The sequence below is a fragment of the Leptosomus discolor genome, chromosome 13 (assembly GCF_034619465.1).
Source record: "Leptosomus discolor isolate bLepDis1 chromosome 13, bLepDis1.hap2, whole genome shotgun sequence".
NCBI lineage: Eukaryota > Metazoa > Chordata > Aves > Leptosomiformes > Leptosomidae > Leptosomus > Leptosomus discolor.
In genome coordinates, this window is record NC_141403.1 from 4,564,035 (window position 1) to 4,586,219 (window position 22,185).

Consider the following 22,185-nt stretch of genomic DNA (forward strand, 5'->3'; position numbering starts at 1 on the left):
CAGCCAGACATTCAGGGCGCTCTGGAAAGGTCACCTACCTTCTGAAGTGAAAAGGGGAGGATTTGGGTTAGGAGGGTTTACATTTACCAGGAGCTGTTGTGGGTGGTATGTATTTTGGTGCTCTCTATTGGACATCCACTCTTGGGTCTTGAATTTTTTCAAAGCGTTTTCTTTTATCCTTTCAAGTAGACTTAAATAAGAATAGCAGTCCCAGAACAAGTTTTGAATAAAGTGAAGTGAAATCTGCTTGCATCTCAAGTGTTCCATACGTTTTGTGATGAGTTTATAAAATTAGGGATTTGTATCCTCATATACGTAGCCATGCAGACATAGGTTCATTGCTGTCATTACACCGTGATCAGTTGTGGTCATGGCCTGTGGCACCAGAAGGAATTATGCTGAGCACCATCCTGACAGGATGAGCTTGAGACATACTAAAAATGCACAGAATGCTTTTTACGATCTGCTTTTCTGTGAGGCTACACCTTTATGGGCATGGAGGCAAAACGCAGGGCGTGTGATGAACAGACCAGCTCTATCAGACGAGATAGCAGTTCTGCCTGTCTGGGTACCCTATCTCCAGGAGTGCGTGTTGGTGGGAGAATGGAAGGACTGGGCAAACACAAACAGATTCTCCCCTGGATTAACCTGCCAGCCTTCAGCAAACTTTAGTTCAAGGACTTCCAAGGGCAGAGGTTGCATTTCTGCACTTGGCAACATTTCTTTTAAAATGCACTTAGGCAAGTTTTTATGGGAAGGACAGTAAGTTAGAATGACTTTAAAATGAGTGCTCCTGTAGCTGAATTAGGCTTTGAAACGACATTCTCTAATGCTGTTTGGCTCTGGATAGCTGGTTGCCCAAACAGTATCCGAACGATGAAGCTGTGTTTAAATAAGATTCTTTATAAGATTTTTCAGCCCACGTATACATGTAACCACAACGTAGAAACAGATACGGATGTTTTGGCAGATACTTAAAGAGGGTGGTGGTGTAGGAATTTGGAGGACAACAATGATAAAGAAGAAATGCAACGGCAAGTGATCTGGGGAATAAGGTTCTGTAAAGAAAAAACCAATATTCTCTCCCCAAATTTAGGACACGGGTGGTTTTGCTGTGCACGTCAGGACCACAGGCGTAAGGCTGTGGAAGGCAAGTCCCCGTGCATGCCAGCCCCCCTCTCAGCAGTTAGCCAGAGGGACTGCGAACGGCATTAGCCGAAGGCCGAGGGATCTGACCCTCTCCTCTGAGGCGGCAGCGCTGTTCTCTGGCGGGCGTCCCGGGGGTGCTGGAAAGCAACACGGTCTGCACAATCTCTCTGCCTCTTGACCAGAGACAGTCAGGGTCACAGACGTGAATATTATCTTGGTGACGCTTCAAGCCAGCAAACAGATAATTTTTTTTTTTTTTTTTGAAAGGAATGTTGCATGCAGTCAGTTGAATGTAAAAACGCCGTGTCAGATCTTTCGAGGGCTGTTCCCTGGAGGGGATGTTGCTCCAGCTCACCCGCCCCACCGGGGCAGGGGAGGGGGCGCACACGCGTGTGCACGCACTTCTGTGTGCATGTGCGCACACAGACTAAAGTCACGGAATGGCCTCTTTTCCCTTGACGAGTCCCTTGTGTCTTCCCTCCGATGTTAACCAAGCCAGGGAACTCCTCTTTTTTCCTGTATCGTAGTCTGGGAATTGTGCCCTGGACATTTTTTCAGCTGAGCACATTTACATACAGGAAATCAGCCCAAAGGCTCCAAACAGTATTTGTACGAGACAGTTTTGCACTGGTTTCAGGTGTGCTGCTTTTTTTTTCTTTTAAAAAAACCCCCACCACAATAAAGAGGAAAATACAGAACACAAGTGATTTTGCTTTAAAACCAGGTGTATAAATATGTGTTAAAATAAATATCCTAAATGTATTTCCTTGCACAACTTAAAGCAAGAATGTGCTACTATTATTGCATTTCTATATGTTTTTTCCACGTCCTGTTTAGTGATGCGGTTGAGCAAGAGAATCGTTTTTATTTAGGTCCATCTTGAATTGCACATGAACACGAGTGCGACGCTCTTTCCTCCCTTGCAGAGTGCCAGCACCAGGAGGAGCAGTGCAGGGGGCCGCAGACCAGGCTGCGGTCCTTGGGACAGGAGACTAAGAGAAGCCAGCCCTTTGCCTGGCTGAACAAGATGAGGATTCTTTTAAATAAAAAATAAAATAAATAAATAAGGAAGCAGGGAGGGTCTTGCCATCAGTGGGAAAAAATGAAGAATTTCGGCTTATGTAGGGATGAGTATCAGCTGGCACAAACGTATTTCTGCTGGAGTTAAAAGATGGTTTCTTAACAATAATATTTCAGTTGTAGTGGGAGTAGTCAGGAGGGAAGGCAGGTCGTTTTGTCAAATATTTTTTTCTCCTGGTTTTGCCTGTGCTAGCATATGACTCAAAAACAGGGGATGGTTTGACCCTCTGTATGTAGCTTAAAGCCTGGCGTATGGTACAGTGATATTGTATTTGCTGTTAGTGAAGGTACGTTCAGAGTGAAAAGTATAGAAAAGAAAAACAAAATGCATGACGATTCCTTTATGAGCAGTCAGGCAGCAGTTCCTCCTTTAGGTTCCTATTTCTCAGGTTTTCAAATTTGGCTGCAAAATCCCTGCTTCTGAAGCTTGGTATGCAGCTTCCAGGCTTGAGAATAGGGATCCCATCCTTTGTTAAACAATACAGGATATATTTAAGCCCCCGATTAACTTACAGTTGTTTGCTTGGGAAATGTGTGTGTAGGCGAGTAATTTCACCCTTTATTGTACAAACATTTCTCTGTACTGGCTAATTTTGCTGTGGTCCTTGGAATGTCATTCTCACTTTAAACTTCAGGGTTTTTTTTGCTTTGCCAGGGCCAAGATTTCCATGATGGCACACCTTCTCCTTTCTGTCTCTCTCACTGTTTTTCTCCAAAATCTGTATGTTTTCACAGTTTTCCCACAACCTCAAGGCTTTGTCTCTGCTCTTTTCGCCAGGGGAGGGCTGGGTGTGATGTGAGAGATACCCGTACTCCAAAATGCTCCTTTCCCTTGGAAGTTCTTGCTTCTACAGAGCTTTTTAGCTGGGTTGTCCAAGAACCAGCCCTTCACGTGTGTCCGTATGTCCCAACCTCATTGTTGCCAGGACACTTCCCAATTTTTAAAGGTTATTGGTGGCCCCTTGTTTTGGTGGCTGTGTTTTTATCAGACTTGTAGAAGCTTTACTATGTTTATGATAGTGCTTCAAGCAGTGACTCAGGATACAATTCTGGTTTTTGGGTCCTCCAGGAAAATATAGGACTCATTCTTGTTCCGAAAAAGTTGTACTTAGGTTTTATTTCTGTAATGATTTGTCTGGTATCGTCCCCCTTCTTTCAGCTTGGCTTATAATGAGTTTCAAGGAGCTGTATTCATATGACTGTGCAACACAGAGAACTGTGGTAGGTAAACTCGTCTTATTGGGTTGGTGGATGTTGAAGTATTTTAAAGAAACTTAGAAGCAGAGCTGTGTGTACTTTTGTTTTAAAATAGTAAGGGCTTTCATCTTTCCACTATACCTGTGTAATTTTTGTTCTATCTGAAGCAGAAAAGACTGTTTCCTTACAGAAGTAAATATTCTTTGAAATGGAAAAGTAAACCTAGAACATGCTGAAGCTCTGTAGCCTCTGAAGGCTGATGGGATCACAAAAAAGCAATCCAGGGGTTCGTCCATCTCATTGCATTATTGAGTTTGCTCTGCTGAGTCACCAGCCCTCTTACATGAATCCAAAAAAGAAATTTGGGCATGTAAGAATAGCATGGTACAGTATGAGAGTTCTCCCAGACGTGATCTGGTGGCTAATTGTCACTGCAACTGTTCAGTGAAATAAAACAAACCGAAAGTTAAGCGATGATCTGGAGCCACCAGTATAAGATTTCAATATTAGAATGAGACGTTTCTGCTTGTTCTATACAATTATGTCGTTAAAGTAATGCAGGAATATTGGGATTGCTCTTGATTAAAAAAGGAACAAAAGACAGGAGAATGTTGAATTTAAATGTTATTTCTCAGAGGAGTTTTCCTTGTTTCAACTGTGAGAGAGCAATGCCACAGAATCCATCTATTGTGATTTAATGGAGAAGATAGGTACTGTTACACGGGAGTAAAATGAAGCTCTCTGAAAATAATCCATGTGAGTGATAACTTTAAAGTATGTACACTATTGAGGGCTGTTTTCCACCCTGTAAAGAAGAAAGGTATTTTGTTTATCACAGAAGAGCAGTGTTTCTGTGGCAGGCTGAGCTGCTGGGCTTCCCTTGCACGGAAAGTTTCACTCAGGCTGTGTCTACACCAGGATGTTTCAGTAAAAAAGTTCCCACTCTGGCCGTTAGCATTGCTGTCTTTTCACCGATGACCGTGGTGCGTGGATTACTGCCGGCAGGACTTTGCCTGAAACAGATTTCTGTGGTACCTGGCTTATCCACACCGCCTTTACCTTTGTTACACATTTATCAACGGTAGCAGCAAATACAGTGAAAAAATTGATTTTTCTCAGCTCAATAAACCTGAAGTGGACCACGGTGCAGGTAAACCCGGACTACAACCTGCCTAAGGACCTCTGGAGCTCTGTGCCAGGGGTCCAGCCCCTTCCTGTGGGGTTTGCTGCTGCCCACCTTCTTGCTGAGGCAGAGTTTGACCAGCTCAGAGGGAGTCGTCATCTTTGCCGTTGTGCTCTGTGGCACTGAGCAAGCTCCCGCTGCCTTTTGTGACCCCCTTTGGGTTACCAGGGAACCCACAGCTACTGCTGCTTTCGGCTGTGCTCCCTGTAGTAACGTGCTGATAGCACTGGATTTGTCTGTATAAGTCACCTCACCAGGCCAGACCAGAGCTTGGTCTTGCTCCATGTCCTAGCCAAGACACAACAGAGAGTGCCCAGAGATGAGTACCAGAACAAGAGAGGAGTACAAGTCTGATGTCTGATGGGAGTTATTTGGTTGTTCTGTAGTTGTGTTGTTTGGGGCTTTTTTTTTTTTTTTTTAAATTAGGTTTAATAATAAAATACTTAAATAAAATAAAGCAAATGCATTTATTGAGCCATCTTTCTGACAGCTAGAGTTTGCTCCGGGATAGGTATTTGTTCTTGCTACTGTGCCTGTGAAGACGCTTGTGAGCATGTGTGCAGGCATGGACTCGTAAAGAGTCTTTGCCAGTAGCAAATGCCAAACCTCTATGGGAGAAAATGGTAGTGTTCTTAATAATCTCTACAAAACGTTGAACGGTGTGCTTTAAAATGGGATTTATTCGTTAAAGTTTCTCCCACAGTCCGCCAGACTTGAACCAACCAACCAAGTACCCTGACTCTCCATGGTCAGAACTTCTGACCTCAAGTTCTTCACTAACCCATGGCCCTCAGCTGCTTGGGTGGATATTGCAGAGCTCTTCTGGCCTGAGAAGCAGTTTCTTCTGATACCTCAGGAGTGGTGATGCTGTGTGACAGTGGTGGAGTGGCCGCACTCCTTACCTTTCCATCACAGGCAGAGGAGTTGTTGGTGTAACCTGTTGCCTCCAATCTCCATTGTGTCATGGTGCCTACGGAGGAAATAAAGAATTGGATACCTTCTGTAGAACAGCATACTATGCAGGTTTCCTTCCTTTTCAATGGCACACTGTGGTCCTCACAATCCTAGGGACAGGGGAATATGTTCATCCTGCTGTAGAGTGCTGTAGAACTAGGGCTGGAGGTCTTACTAGAAAGTTGTGGGTAAATGCAAATGCACGTATAAAATGATGGACTCTGGATTGTTAGGATCCAGGAATATGTTTTTAATGTCTGATAAGTTCATTATTATGTCAGCTTAGTTTTCATCTAATGAAATCAGAAAAATACATAGAATGGTAAGACTTAACCAGAAATGGAGTCAGAAACATCATGATGTCACTGTAGAAATTCGTGGTGCATTTTCAGTTTGGAAATTCAGTCTCCTGAACGAAAAATGTGTAGCAGAAGTGGAAAAATATCAGAGAAGAGTGACAAGGAGAGGTATGGAGCAGCTTCCCTATGAGAAGTGACTAAGATGACTAGGGCTCTTCACCTTGAAAAAGCACTGGCTGGGAGAGGATGTGATAAAGTCTGTATTAGGAGGTGCATCGAGAAGGAGGATTGTTCACAGCCTCTTAAAAGCAAGAAGTGGGGGGCAGCAAGGTGACCACTAGGTGACAGACCAAAACAAATAAAAGGAAGTGGTTTCTCACATGCGTGTAATTAGACTGTAGAGTGCTGTGGATGCTGTAAGTGTACAAATGGTCACAAAGCAGGCACGTAAGTTCCTCCAAAAGTCTGCCAAGGACTGTTAACTACAAAGATACTACTTCTGCCTTAGGAAGTCCCTAAGCTGAAAGTTTCTAGAAGTTATTAGAGAGCGTTCTGGAGAACTTTCACTAGATACTTGCTTTGATTTTTATAGTCTTCTGCAAACGTCTGCTGTTTGCTGCTGTAAGTTGGAGTATGGGGTAGATGGGCCCCTGATCTCACACCAGTGCGGCCAATTTTATCTCTAACATTCACCACAAGTTTTAATGTGATGTCACTTTGCTAGCTTCCCTTTTTTCGTCTTTCAGAATCCCTCCGACATATCCCTGGACTTTCCGGGGCTCCAGCCATCCTCCCTCAGTCACCTCAAACCCTACGTGCAGTTTAGCACTGGGAACAGAGAGAAGTCCTTGTCTGAGTAATGAGCTCATGGCTGGTCAGACACAAGTTGATATATGGGGTAAACACAGAGACTGGAATTCTTTCATAACATCTTGATTATGAAAAGATAACCATGATATTTATATCTCCCTAGTTACTTGTAACACCCTCATACTGAGGGGGGGGGGGGGGGGGGGGAGTGTTTTTGTTTTGTTTTGTTTTTAGAGCAGCTTTCATTTAATGCTTTGTTGTGTGCAGGTTTTTTAATAATAGAAATCTACACCTATTAAAAATGTTTCGTGCCCAAAGAGGATGTGGACTTTCAGCAAATTCTCTCAAATTATTACCGCAATGAGATCAAGAGATTGTTTTTGTGCCGGTATCTATGTAAGTGCAGCCTGAGTGGAATTTTATGTTCAGTGGTGACAAAGGTTAAGCTTTGTCATGATAAATTGTGGTCCAGAAGGCTAGAAATTTCAGGTGCTTTGTTCGTAGCCAAGCTGGACAGCTCTGAGAAAGTTCCCGACTTTCCAGTCTTGGTAAAGCCTGGTACTACAGTCATTTCGTGGGGGTGGATGAGATTTGCCTTGCCGTCCATCTGTGCTTTCCTACATCAGAAGACCTGTATGTCCTCTTGAGTTAGCAGACGGTGCACCTTCCTGCAGAGGGGAGAGCACTGGGCGTGTGATAGAATAGCGCATAATGTTAACCACAAGCTTTTTATAGCAGTGCTCTTCTTAAATGTGAAAATTTCCATACAACTTTTTTTCGTGCTACAGGGCGTCACGTTTCAAAAGGCAGTACTATGGCAAGGCAGTGGTTAGTTTATGTGATTACTTTGAAATTAGTAAAATGATACAGTGATAAAAATGTTGCCTTTGTGTACCATAATTTCTTGCTGGAGTGGTGTCTTAGGTTTACAAGTCTTTTTGTTGAAAAGTACAATATTATTTTGCAAAAATAACTTATGCTGCAATAAACATTACTTGTGTTGTTTTACTGATTTCCTCAGAGTTTGCTTTTTACTTAAGATTGAGTGAGAAGTGGTAAGGATTTGGTTAAAATAATATATATATTTGATAGCTATGTATTCTTTTCTTTGTGTTGTATTTATGGAATGAGTCCTCAGACAAAATATTTTTCCAGTAGGGGAACAAAACAAATATCTAGCTATTCACAAATAAAATGCACCATATTCTAAAAGTAGACATTTTAGGCATAACTTGAGTAGATTTGTATTGTTACATCTTCTGCACAGCTGCTATTCCGAGATGCTGAAGCTACATTTCTTTGGAAACCTGACACAGCTGGGAGTTGTATATTTGACATATATGATTCTGGACATTGGTCTAGGTGGTTAATGCTATATCTTCATGGAGAAAAGAGTACCATCATCCTTGAGAACTTGTCCCACAAGAATCTGTTGCTTTGAATAAGATAATTTCAAAGAAAGAGACCCCAGCTGATTTTTATTTTCTGTCTTTTGAGGTTGGGGCAGGGGAAGAAGTTTTGCGTTATGGAAGTGCGAACTGGCAAGCGCAGTATTCCTACAGATCGTTCAAGCGGTGGTAAATGCCGCTGATGGAGGCTCACACAAGGGTGGTGAGATTACTCATAGGTGGAAATTCTGTGTTTGGGCAATCTCTAGGCATGACAGGAGGGAGATCTGTTCCAAATGGCTCTTCAATTTGGGCTACGTATTGGGAAGATAATTGTCGTCCTTGCGTGGTAGGTAGGCAGAGATCTGTCTGGACTTGGGAAATCCGGGGGTTTTTTAATTATTGTCATTTTTTCAGTGCTCAGGCATTTCTTGGACACGTTACAATTTTTCACAGGTGAAACACTGCAGATGGCACTCAACCCCAGGCGACAGGCAGCGTGAGCAACTTCCTCCATATGGGAAAAAAATAAGCGATTCCTAGGAAGTTAGGGATGGGCCCTGTACGGTGTTCCTATGGGGGATGATTCCTCATGCTTCTGGGCAGCAGCGTGAGGATCTGTCATGCTCTGATGCTGCATGTACTACTGCAGTTCTACTTGGTGGGTGTTAAACCTTCTTTACACAGAAATCATTGTTCTGAGACTTGAAATTAGGCTGTTTCATCATTACAGTGCATGTTGTAGGTCGCTGAAATGTTAAGAGTGTTCAGTTAATGCAATGTACTCTTCAAAAAAAAACGCTCTAGGCATTTTATACTTTGTAAAAGAAAAGAAGAAAAAAGCCCAGTAAAATACCCAGGGAGAGCAAACAAAAAAATATGTTCTCTAATTTAAAGTGATCCAGAGTCATCTTGAGTTCATGAACCAGCACTGCCGTTTGATGTCAGCACAACGGGGCGGAAGCGTGTGGTTTGTGAGCTCGCTGCTGCCGTAGAGGCACGACTTCCCGCTGGCTGAGCCCGTGGATGGGCTGCGCGGGGCAGACCCCGGTGCCAACCCGCCGACTCTTCGGCAGCGGGGTTAAGACCCTGCCTCAAGTTGAAATTTCAGCTACTTTATGCCATGCCATGCTGGAAGTCTGCAGGGTTTTGTATCTGGAATAGCGATAGACCACAACTAACAGAGAAGTAGGCAAGGACATTTCCTGCTTCTGCTCTGCCAGCGAGCCATTTCATCATAGGAGGGAGGAAGAGAAAAAGCAAGCTACGTCCTTGGAGAGAGAAGCAAGCTGCTGCTGGAAAAGAAAAAAAATAACATTATTGCCTCATGTTCCTTTAGCATGTGACCAGTTACGGCAATTGCTGATTGTCTACATACCAGGAAAAAAAATGCCCTGTAGTATAAAAAGTTCACATTCTCTACTTCAGGTCATTACAAACGACCTTTCCTCTAAAGGCAGTTATTAAGGAAGTTGGCTGCTAATCCAACTTTTAAATGTACTTTGCTGAGCAAGAAGAAAATCAGAGAGTACAAGAGAGGTGTTTGGGTTTTTTTAAGACTGTAGTGAAGTTTATTTTCTTTCCATTGTCTCTGTGTGATTTGCCAAATGACACGATGTCCCTCATTCTTTGAAAATAAGCTTTTAAATATAATGAAGCAGGTGATAGAAAAAAAGAAAGAGGTGAGAGAGGTTGATCTTGAACCAGACCTTGAGAGAGGTCACAGAAGACTTGAAATGCCCATTTAACGCTTTCTCTGTTAAGACGATGTACTCTGTATCCTACAGAGCAGGGCTGCTTCTGGCTGTAGGGAATCTGCAGCTGGAGCAGATACGGGAGGTTGAGGGGATCAGTTATGGTGTCTTGGGCACAGGGGCAACACACGCAGCTCAGGACCGCAGGGATTGCTTGGGGAAGTGATTTTGGGTATTTTTTCCCCCTGACAGTTCCAGCTTGATAGGCTTTGGTTGCCCTAGGCTGTATCTTTTAAGCAGACAAAAAGAATTAAGGCATGTGTGTGTGTTTCTAACATGGTTGCTTTTGTTGCAAAGAGAACAGTATGAGCAACATACAGTGGCAATGCAGCGTTTTCTGCCATGATGGTGATCAAAATCCCCATCCTGCAGAGCTTGTTTGAGCTGAGCAATACTAGGAAGAATTTCTGAATTTCTGGAAAAGGGCAGAGGTTTTATTCAATTAATTAATATTCTATTAATAATTCTTCATATTGAAGAATATATGTTTAAAAAACTTGGGAATAATATATAATATACCCTTATTGTATATTATAGAGACAATATACATTATTTTGTATATTATACAGACAGAATATACATTATTTTATATATTATATATATTTATATGTATAAATAATTATAAAATATTTCCATTTAGCCATCTACCTGTACACAAAATAGTAGGCTTATTACAAACTTTTTTCTTATTTCAATTGGTTATTGCTTCTATTCATTGCTGGTCCTTTTCACTTTCTATTGGGAAGAACCATCCATTGAGAAATAGGGAAGATTTAAGTAGATCGCTGTGATTATTCCTCTGACCTAGCCGAAGAGTTACTGCTAAGTCTGTGGGCACCTGTGCAGGTCTAAACCAAATGATTCCTTAAGGAGAGTGTTTTTAGTGAACTAATTGCAGGTCAGAAATGGGGACCTTCTCCTAAAAGTGTGTATATGTCCCTTTTTTTGCTTTGTGGAAATGCCGTGTAGCAATTAATTTCTGCATTACCTGTGTAAAGGTGTGATGAAAACTGAGCCAAGAAAGCTCTTGGTGCTTTTAAAAGCACTTGAGGCAGGGAATGCATAGGCATAGCAAAACCATGGTGCCTGTCATTTGGGTGTCAGTAAAACATACCTGCCTTAAAAAAAAAAAAAAAAAAAAAGCTGATCATATATCTGCACAGGAAAATAAAAATAAAACCATAAACCTCAGAGTTCCTGCAAATGATTTGCTACTAACGTCAGTATTTTTTTAGAGAATGAGATGATTTAGATCAAGCAAACATTCTTCTGACATTAGTGACGTAACAGTCTCGTGTTCAGAGAGATTTCCTGTTTACTTTGGGTCGGAGCACAGATGTCTTGAGAAAATAGGTGCTAAAATTTTCATTCCACATCTGCATATAAAGGCAGCCCAAACTGTTCTGAGATCTGCAACAAACTTCATGTACATTTTTGTGCTTTAGAAAAAAAGGGGGTACTGACAGTTTAAAAGTCTCGTAAGATCGGAGGTGTCTTGGTTTGCTGACAAAGCTAATTCCTCAGTTTTAATCCTGCAATGCAGAAAATTAGCAGGCAATGTCTATTTGGCAGCCTTGTGAGCTACTGTCATGCTCCTCTTAACTGAGACCTTTGTTAGCAAATTCACCTGGAGTCAAGGGACTCCGTCCCTTAGGGATGAACTGCTGCTGCCTTAGACCTGAAGGGCTCACAGATGGCAGTAAGGCGTCGTGGTGAAGTTCAGTGCGTAGTTTTATGCTGTAACTTTTCACGAATTTTCTGCTTCAAATCCTAACTTCCGTGAGCATTCACAGATAGAAGCAATACATCTTTTTTACAATTTATGTGTATGACTGATAGTTTTAAGTGGCAAGCTTAGTTTTACACGCATACTTTTTTTCTAAAAGACAGAGATGATTTTCCTGTTGCATTATTTTCCTAATTATAAAAAAAGAGGATTATATTTAATAACTTGCTGCAATTCTTCCTATGCCTTTGAAAATATGAATGCATTCATTTCAATTTAGCTATGCACTCTCTAAAGAATGAAGGAGGCTGTTATAAAACAGACCATGGTCAAGATCTTGTATAGACTGAGATCAGAAATAAGTGGGTTTGAGTGTTTTGTTTTGTTTTGCTTTGCTTTTCAACTTTTTATGGTTCCATCTTGACAAACAGTGTCATAGATGTGAAAACTTGCTTAATACCACTGTTGAGCAGTCTAGAGACCGAAGTCCTGAGGTTACTTCTGAACTCAGGTCAGCTCAGCTTTGCTGCCAACGCAGGAGGCCTTGTTTTACTCCCAAGCAGTAAAAGTCTAATAGCAGAAAAACACAGTCTGCAGTGAAGTCACAAAGTGAATTTTGTTTCTGTTTTGATGGTCTCTAGAAAATGAGGTTACTGATTGTTTTTGTTAGCTGACTTCATTAGATTTGTATCCTGATAGTATAAAAAGCCTATTTCTAAATGTATGATTGTGATACTAGCAGATGAAAAAATCCCGACAAGAAGATGTGCTTTGGCATTAAATTATGGTGTGTTTAGAGATTCTGCAACTGTTACCTTAAACTGCTAGGTGAGGAATCGCTGCATGTGAAGCTGTTTGGGAATTTACATTGGCACTAGAGACCAAAACTTGAGTCTTGGAGAGCACGTTTATGACAGCAGCAAACACACAGGCAATAATATATGGCATATCACAGTGAAAGCGTAAGATTTTGCTTTTAGAAAAAGAGAGGAGAAGGAGCAGAAGGGACAGCTTGCTGCTGGCTGCAGTGAGAATGAATTTGGGTTGGTGGAAAGCGTTGACCAGAGAGGGATGTCCTGGTCTGCAAGGGTCAGGCTGGGTCCAGCAGAGCCAGCGCTCTGAATGAACACAGAGCGGGATTAATCATCTTTTGTCCGTGCCTCTCCCCTCAGGAACTGTGTGCAGGGGTTCCTGGTGCTCTTGGTTCTGCGCCGAGACACCACGTAGCGTTTGTGTGACACCAGATGGGGTTCACGGGGCTCTTCAGCTCAGCCGGCTTCCAGGTGGCGTCCCTGGATGCAGCGGAGCTCCACCTGCCCAGGGCTATGCCTGAGCTAACAGGGCTGATCCACGCTGAAGGTATCTATGGGGTGGGTTATCGGCAATTTGGATAACACACCTTTGACTGTTTTGGTGGTAACTATAGAAAAAAAGAGGAGAGAAATACAACACAACATATGTTTTAAAATAGGGTTTATCGATAGTTTAATTTGCAATGGATTTGATGCCACTGAAGTTATTTTTTTTTTTCCAGGCAAAAACTGCTTCTCAAAAGTGCAGATGTTCCTGTTATCATGAATACCTATTTTAGTCAGAAGGTGCTACTCAGTGAACATTCAGAAACAAGAGAGAAGACATATGGTCTTACGAAGATGCTTATTAGGAAGAACATTATATCTTTGGCACAGACGTTCCGACTAGATGACCCTGATGATGAGTTATGCCAGGAATCTTCAGATAATCAGGTAAGGTCTGTGTGGCTCACAGTTTAGCGCTTGGTAAGAAGTTGGTGAGCAGATGTTTGCAAGTCGTAACAAAAACCAACATTCTAAATTACTGACCTGTTCAGTTTCCCCTTTCCTTTAGCCAAGGCTGAATAATATGCAGTGTTTATTTTAATAATATTTTCTTAGTGGAGGCTTTTGGCCCATCCAAATGCTGAACTGCTGTGAAGTTATTTTGCTGAAGTCTCACTACTGTGCTAAATAGTAATAGTAGCTTGGTTTTTCATTGGTTTTTCTCTTATTCTTTATAGCTGAATAGCTAAGCTTTATTTGAAATAAAATCTGTTTTCTGCTAACTCGATCAAGATATTATTTTAAATAAACTTTCTCTTTTCCCGCTCCTGTTTTGTAACTTATTTCCTAATTGATCCTATCCTTTCTTTAAAGCATCAATGGGTAACACCACCCCCCTTTCCCGCCCCTTCAATTTGTTTTCTTTCCTATTTTGACTTTGTTTATACTAAAATGACTGCTGACTGTGCGTGTGTCTAGCTGTCATTGTACAAGCTCAGGTATTTTAAGGGATCTGGTTTTCTGATAGTTTGTGCCAGCACCTTCTGAAAGTGAGGCTCTTGTAAAGGCTTTCTATTGGCCACCTAAAGTAATTCTTAATATTTGAGAAGTTTGGCCCTACAAGTTTGGTGAACAACACCGAGTGTCAACATTTTGTATTTGCCTTAGATATAACTATATGCCTGGGAATGAAACAGTTAGATAAATCAAATCCTAATCTCCTCTCTTGCTTCAACTCTACCTCCTAAAAAGCTTCTACTGTGGTATTCGAAAACCAGAACAATTTAATTGTTCCCCTCATGGTTCCTAGCAAACAAAACCGCTTCATTTAAAACTCAGTAGACAAGTTTTATTGCAACCACTTTGTAGACAAAGGGTAGTGTCGTACCACAATTTTTGTTTTAAATACTGCAAATTCTCCTTTTCTACTGTTGGATAATACTTAACAGCACAATCTGTAATAGCCTGAAAGCCTTTCGTGGCACCCAGCTTTTTGTAAAAACGGGTTTCGTTGTCAAAACAGAAATTTGGGTTGTGCTGGGAAGGAGCCTGTATGTATAGACCACGTTAGTCTATGAATGCACACCATTTTTGCTAAGAGAGATTTATTTTAAAAATAAAGTTAATGAAATTATTGATGTAGATTAAGGCAAAATCTAGCATAATTTTATTCATAAAATTTATTTTGAAGGTTTTATTCATAAAATATGTTTTGGAAGTAGTGAAAGAATAAATTAAGGTTTGTACTTTTCAAGTTTTATACTTTTCATTAGTCATTTAATTTATTTACATTGAAACAGTTTACTTAGAAATGTGTAAATCTGAGGACTAACTTGATGTCTACAAACCTAGACACCTGTTCATTTTCCACTTAATCTGAAAGTCCAGAAGCATTCAAGATGGATTTTACCACCTTTTTAGAAGAGGAAGGAACAGGACATTGAAGAACTAAAAATGAAACTCAATTCAAGGGGAAGAATCACAAATACTAGTATCAGTTCTGGTTTCCTGCTGGTGTCACCCTCATCTCTCATGGATCAAGTCATCTCAGTCCAGAGCACCAGTTAAATACAGGAGAGCACTGTGTGCTCAACTCTCTTGAGTGTTCGTTAAAAATCCATAATAAATTCTGGCCATTAGTCTGCAACTTAGTTTAGGTGCAGTAAGTATTTTGAAACTGATTTTGCACTTCTTGCAGTGATTTTCCATGCTGAAGTTTTACTCTCTAGCACTACATAGTTTCAAGGTCCCCTGAAATGTTTCTGTTAATGGGTTTTCCTTCACCAGGTTTCTTGTGCTCCACAAATCCATAACAACTGTGATTCGGAACAGCATCCCTCAGCACGGAGTGCTGTTAATGATTCTCTGCTTGAAATGGTGGAAAGCCAAGGAGCGGTGGGATGGAGAGAAGCGCAGGTACGAGTCGTTATCCAAAGGGTGTACTGTTTGCCTGCAAGAGAAGGTTACAGAAGCCACACTGAAGGAAACAAGCCTTTTTGTGCAACGCCCATCATAAATTCAGATCCACCAAACGTTAGGTGAGTAATAAGATGCCTGGGAGTTTTCCTGTTGAGGCTGTCATATATGAGAAGCCGAAGAGGAGGGAGTTGGGAATGTCATTCTTAGTCATCAGCTTGCAGGGAATAAGCATGCTTAGCAAGGCACAGGTCTCTTGATGGAAGTGGTGTTGTGTTTTAATAGGTATCGTGTGAGAAGTAGTCCTGCCCAGAGGGAAGGATCTGTCTATAGTTCATGCCTTCCACAGGTGACAGGAAGGTTGAAAACGAATTAATGGGAAGTTAATTTAAAACCAGTGATAATCAATAACATCTTACACTGTTCCTTGAGTTTCATGGAATAACTGTGACTTCCCATTTAGCTATTTCAGTCTCTAGTATGCTCTGCTAGTAAGTTATGCACATAGAGTGGTCTTTTGAAGCGAAAGAGAAATACATGGAGAGATGGAGAAACTAAAGGCTTTTCTAAAATGGGGATTTTACCGAGATGCCATTAGAGAAACGTAGATGTGCACATGCAGACTTCCATTGAGAAGCCACTGGAAAAAGCTCCTGTTGGCTTCTGGAAATCTGGAGGTTACAGCAGTTCAGCTCCTCTGTAGTAAAAAGTGATCTGGTGTCAAAAGATTACCATCAACGCAGAAATCTTATATGCAAACCCCATGGAGCATACAGCTTTAGGCCAGTGGGTTTAGCTTCATCCTAACACTAGTCTGGTTTCAGTGTAGGCAATCAAGAATGGGACCTTGTTTTCTTAAGTACAAAAGCCAGACACAGTCTTCCCTTCCGACCAGTACTGAACTGTTGAATCCTTTCCTTCTCCTTTTATGATCCTCAAGGTTTGAGACCAAAGACTGATTTCAAAGACTTTCTCAGCAGCTCTGGGTCTGAGATCACTGTGCCTATTATTGCATTTCCTTCCTTTGGTTTTGCACTAACTTTTGGTTCATGTGGCTTAAAATTTTGAAATGTGAGATACGTTTGATTTTGTTTTCACTCAGGAGCCTACTGAAGTGAGTTACAGTGGCAGAGCTCATATAAAGCTTCGAAGTTCAGCCTTTCAGGACATTAGATGTCTCTTCCTGCAGAGTTTAGGACCTGAATGGTGATGTGCAATTAGTTGAAAAGGTCCCATTGAGAACTCTCCAGATGTAATTTGCAGTAGGCTTTGAAGGGATTCTTCAAAGGTTTGAAGAATTTGAGTTTCTCTAAGCCACCCTGCTGGTGGGTAGTAGCATGCTCACAGGTCCTTCTTCCTGAGCTTTTGAAATACTGGAATTCTCCCAGTTCTTGCTACCTTGTAAGCCACTAGATAATTTACAGCACTCATTGATCAATAAAATCCCTCCAGGAGGAATTTAGGAAGATTGTTCTTTCCTAAAATGCAAGCTTGGTCATCACCCACAGGAAAGTAATTGTCAACAGCCTTGTGCCCAATATTTCTTAAAAGCTGTTACATATAATAGTTATATTGGCCGTAACTTGCATTATTTTTTAAAAAGTAATCGATATATCTTGTTGTGTGAACTCATTGCTTTATATTGAATTCATTCTTGCTATAATATATATTTTTTAGAAAGTGAGAGGAAAAGTACTTTACCAGCTCCGCATCAATATGTGAGTTTTGAGGACAGTATTCCTCCATGTAGATTTTCTTCCAGAGGGCTATATTTGATCAGAAATCAGGGCAGCTGACAGTCTGTTTTTCAAGCTGATTTTTAAAACATCAGTTCTAGCAGAATTCAAATGATAATACCATCTCCTCTCCGTATTTCCCTTCCAACATTTAACCGAAAGTACACTTCACTCACAATCACACAATCTCAGGTAGTTAACCTGCGTGAGCCCACACCCTTCACAGGAATGGGGTGCAAGAAAACAGAAATCTCAGATTGCACTTCTTGTGTCGAACTTGAAATAGAAATAAAATAAAAAATGAGAGTCTGTTCCTTCTGAGTACACGCTGTGGCTGGGTATTCTCACGTGCAGCTGAACAGGCCTCTTGGAAGTTCCTCAAATTCTATAGATGTCCCAGCTCAGAAAAGAGCTTGGTGGTTGTTGTTCCCAGCTATCAGACTGTCTTTTGGATCCTGGAGAGAAAAATCAACCTGCTTTCTCTTTTGCAAAGAACAGAACGAACACTTCTTTTACAGACTGAGGAATGGAAAACACCTCGTCCTGCTTTATCAGCTGCTATTTCCATGGCTGATAGGCATCCACATGAGACTTTTCTCCTCTATCAAAAATGTCTGTGTCTGTCACCTGATAGTGAGCAAAAGGGTCCAACGCCCTCTGGCAGTCCTTTGAACCCACTGATGGCTCATTCTTTTGTAATTTAAAAAACCCCTTTTTTTCTTTGTCAACTTCTTTTTGTAAAGTAAGACTGCCATGAAAGCAATGTTTGTATTTTATGAGGCAAGATGAGTTAGATAATTCATTGTTTCTTCAACAAAAGTTTCTAATTAGATATCAAGGTAGAAAAATAGTTAATTGATTTGTATTTTAGACAGGCTTTTTTGTTCTCTATCCTCTTTTGTAGCACTCCACAATAACCTAGATGATGTTGCCACAGGGAAGCATAAAAAACACAGTAAGCTGAAAAGAGGCATGAAATTAAATGTGGAGCAGGGGAAGCGATGTATTGTTCAAGGCATCCAGTTTCTAGAAAGAGACTGGCAAATTGTGGGAGAAACCTCTGTTTTCATTGTAAGGAAATGGATTCATTTAATCGGTTAAAAGTAACACTGGTAAAGCATAGAAATTACAGTAATCCCTAAATGCATCTGGCTTTTATTTTTTATAAATACACATATAGAATACAGCCTTTTAGTGATAGACAAATGGATATGTCTGATAGGTTTAAGTCTGTTTAGCTGAAGTATCTAAAGCATTTTCTAAGGACACTGAGAAATCATTGCAGAGGCTGAGAAGTTCTCCGGCTTCTGTCAGGCATAAATTGATCCCACGTGCCCTGCATTACTGTTGACTCATTTGCCTTTCCCCCCCTCCCCGTAATTAACTGCTCTTGCAAATGGACTTTTCAGGCTGAAGAAGTTTCATGGGGGGGAAAAAAAAGGAAGAAAATATGACTCGCTGTGACTGTCTGCCCATTTCCAGCATTCCTGGCATACTTTTTTCTGCCTTTTCCCCTCTGATGAGAGAGATAGTTTTGCTAATGACACAACACATGTTTGTCTAAACCCGATTATTTTGACTCTTTTTGAAAAAGGCCTGGCTTACACGTACTAGGATCCCAAAGAGACTCAAGTCAACCTGAGGAGCTCACTGGCGCTGAGGTGTCTGACTCACTGCGTCGGCCTTGTACTTTGTGTTCCTGGGATAAAGCAGTGTATAATTTGGATTTTGCTCTTGCCAGTATCTGTTTGTTTTGAGCTGGCCACGTGAGTTCAGTAAAAAATAGAGCTGGTCAGTTTTATGCCTTAAAGGACAGGGTTGGTTGTGTGGTAGTTGGTGGAACTAAAATAGATGCATTTTTAGGACTATTAGGCAGTTAAACTGGTCAGAGCGCTCGAAAGATTTGGGTGAGGAGGCTGGGCAGAAAAGGGTGTTGTCTATTAAGAAGGAAAAGCTAACCACTGCTAGTGTAAAACAACGCTAGCTATAGCTGTGAATCCACGTTTTAGAGTCTTTGTGGGTGACTAGAGAAATTTTCCATTCGCTTCTCTTGGCATATGTCTTGACCTACTTCCTACCTGAACATTAGCACTCTAGCCTGCTATGACTTTCTATTCCAAGAACAAAAGAAAGACAGTACATTTACTTTAAAAAAAGAATATGATCTGCCTCTATGCACTAGTCATCAATAGTTCTTTTGGTTTTGCTCTTTATTTTGTTTCCCGTTTGCTAGATCTTAGAGCAGTGGAGAGGCCTGCTACCATGCAAGCAGGACCCTTGGGGAGCAAAATATTTAGAAGAGCTGAGGATTCGTTTGAGTGGCTGGAAGAAATGGAAGTGTGGGGAAAGTCACATTTCTCTTTCTGAACAGGCACCCAGAAACATGATAGTCAGTTGCTGGGATTCATTATGCTTTAGCAAGTTGTTGCAAGTTTCTGAGCAGTCTGTTCCTACGTAATTCTGTGTAAAACAGTTTTATTGGCAAGTGGTTATCCTGTAAAACTAATTCATTTCAAAGTTGGATTTCCTTTTTGCCTCTTTTTCTTCCTCTAACGATGCTTGCTGTTTATCTTAACACAAATCTAGTTAATGGGTTAACCTGTCTGTCAGCATGCACAACTAAAAGTTGAGTGTCAGGTGCTGCAACTAGCGTTCCAAGTAGGTGGACTAATATATTGAAAAGTCACCCTTCTGGTACAGAAAACCTAGCTTAGGTTTTATAAAGCGTATTGACATAAACAACAACAAGGAAAAACCCCCGGAGGTCGTCTAATTTGAAAAGAGCCCAGTTTGGAAAGGACTGTCGTGAAAGATCCATGTTCACAGATGCTAACATCTGTCAGAATGTTTTTTGTGGCTGACTTAAATCTGTTTACAGCATTCCATTTGTTTTTGGGTTTTTTTTTTTTTTTTTCAGCAAAACATTTTAAATGGAATGGTCATAAATGCAAGTTTTTAAAAATTACATTATGTTTCTGGGATGTGATTTTTCAAGTGGGAAATAAACAGGAAATAGGTAACTGAAGTGCAGCAGAGAGTGCTCCATAAGCTAGAAGTTTTCTCTGATTTCCCCTTTTCAGACCCTTCTCAGAAGTGAAGATACCTGCTTTTAATATTCTTGCAAAGTATTCTAATTGTTACTTGACAGACTTGTAATATTTCTGCTTACAGCTGCGGTTCAAGGTCTAGTAACCTGCTTCTGCTTTGAAGTCTCTTTTCTTTTTTTTTTCTTTTTTTTTTTTATTCACAGTTAAGACTTTGATTATTCCCTTTTGCCTCCGCCCTGCTCTATTTGTAATTCTCGAACTGGAGGCACTAAACCAAAGAGTAAGGACAAAAGACTGCTGGAAAAACAGCTTTGGTTTCACATTGTCCAGCTGAGACATTAAATCGTATTATATATTTAACACTATAGCTTCCCCGTGCTGTTGCCCAGATAGCCCTGAAAGTCTGTTTTCCCTGCTGCTGATGCTGCAGACAGATAGATGGAACTTGGGCTTCTTCCAGTGCCACTGTAGTACAACAATTTGTTAATTTGACATTACCGTTTATTTTTCAGTGCTAAATATTTACATAATCTTATTCTGTCCAAGGGCAAGGTGAAAGTACTGTTATCTGATATACTCTGTACCAAGGAAAAAAAAGGACCCCTCCACATACACCACTGGTTTTCAGCCCTGCACTGGGAATAGGCAATTAAACAATTCGCTGTTGTTCTAAAATATGTCAGGGCAGTGGTAAAAGCTGCTGATCTAGAAAAGGCTCAAGAAGATAGTAGCTAGCAGAGACCACGAGTGTGACAGGGAGTCAGTCTCTTTGGAAAGCAAATGGGCAGGAAGAGGAACCAACGGTCAGATGGCCAACACTGTGTGTGCAGCCTCTTGTATGCATCTAGCAAAACTGATTGCTAGCTTCGATTTCCTCCGTACTCAGGTGCTTAGACTGATCAGGGAAGTTCCCGTGTGTTCACAGAAGATGCTTACGCACCCTGCCGCAAGCATTTTGTTGGTCAAGAAGGAGCTCTACTTGTGGATGTATTCCCCATGACAGAGAAATTGCAGAGATATGTAAATAACACAGATAAATGGTACGGAAGCATCATTATGTAGAGTTGTGTATTCACCACCACTTAACTTTTCACACCTCCCACATCTGATGATTGCATACAGGGCTGCAGAAAGCTGAGGAAGCTTTATTGCGCCTGAACACCTCATTTCCCACTGCTGTCCGTTTTATGGCTGTATCCACCCAACGGATTGTTTTCAAGGGAATATGTAAATGGGGGAATTGGAAGAGTGATGTGCTCCCCTCTATGTTATCCTATAGTGGAGAGTAGTCCTGGGAGTACGAAGTGAACGATTTGAAAAGGTAATTTTCCAGCCCTAGAGCCGCAATCAAGGTATGTGCTGTTGTACGTTGTCTGGTTTAAACCAGGGATAGTAATTTTCCAGCACCTGTTATTTGTCAAGAATTATTCTAAGTTGGCCTATGTAAAAGGTATGGAATCTTTCCCTTGGTTTTGACCCATCTTCTCCTCAAATTTTTGTATCTCTGCAAGTTAACGTGGTTGACAGAACTGAGAGCAGAAATCCTCCATGTTCTGTTTTACACCCCTACCTTTCACTGACTACATGACTTCAGTCCTGACTTGGAGGAAGTGTTGAAGTCGTGCTGGAGCTCTCAAAAGCTTTTGTAAAAGCCAGATTGTGTCTCCAGGATTTGTTTTCCCACTGCCGTAGTACAGAAGACAAGGACCATGAGCAGTGATAAATGTTACAAACGCCTAGGTGGACACACGCTGAGCTAACAGTCGGGAGAGAAATTTAACCACTCAAATATTGCATGTAGTTTCTGTGCAACTTGGGCAGGTAGACACTCTTTGCATGCGTAGGCTTCTGTATCTGCATAGATAAGCAGGTGTGCAAAGAAGCATCAGCATAGATTTAATACAATAGCGGGTTTCAGAAAAGGAAGATTCTTAGAAATAACTTCTTGTCATCAGCTTTGTAAAAGCTTCTATTTGGATATAGCAAAGCAATATTCCTTGGAAAGGTGTTACAAACATACTCCTACTCGTTTGGGAAGAAGGAGGTCTTTTGTCTCAAAGAGTATAGAGTCAGGAATACACTGTCCTGTGTGGTATAAAATTATGGGCGCACTTCAGTAATTAAGACAGCCTTTGAAAGGGACAGTATT

General features: G+C 41.1%; 1 protein-coding gene across 2 annotated transcripts in view; it reads left to right on the forward strand.

Moving 5' to 3' along the window:
• SPIDR (scaffold protein involved in DNA repair) overlaps positions 1 to 22,185 on the forward strand; it is a 198,914-nt gene that overhangs the window by 116,745 nt on the left and 59,984 nt on the right. For both annotated transcript variants that reach the window (XM_086472516.1, XM_086472517.1), the window contains 2 exons: positions 13,075 to 13,285; positions 15,125 to 15,375. In XM_086472516.1, coding sequence (XP_086328642.1) covers positions 13,075 to 13,285; positions 15,125 to 15,375 — 462 coding nt within the window. The remainder of the gene's footprint in view (positions 1 to 13,074; positions 13,286 to 15,124; positions 15,376 to 22,185) is intronic.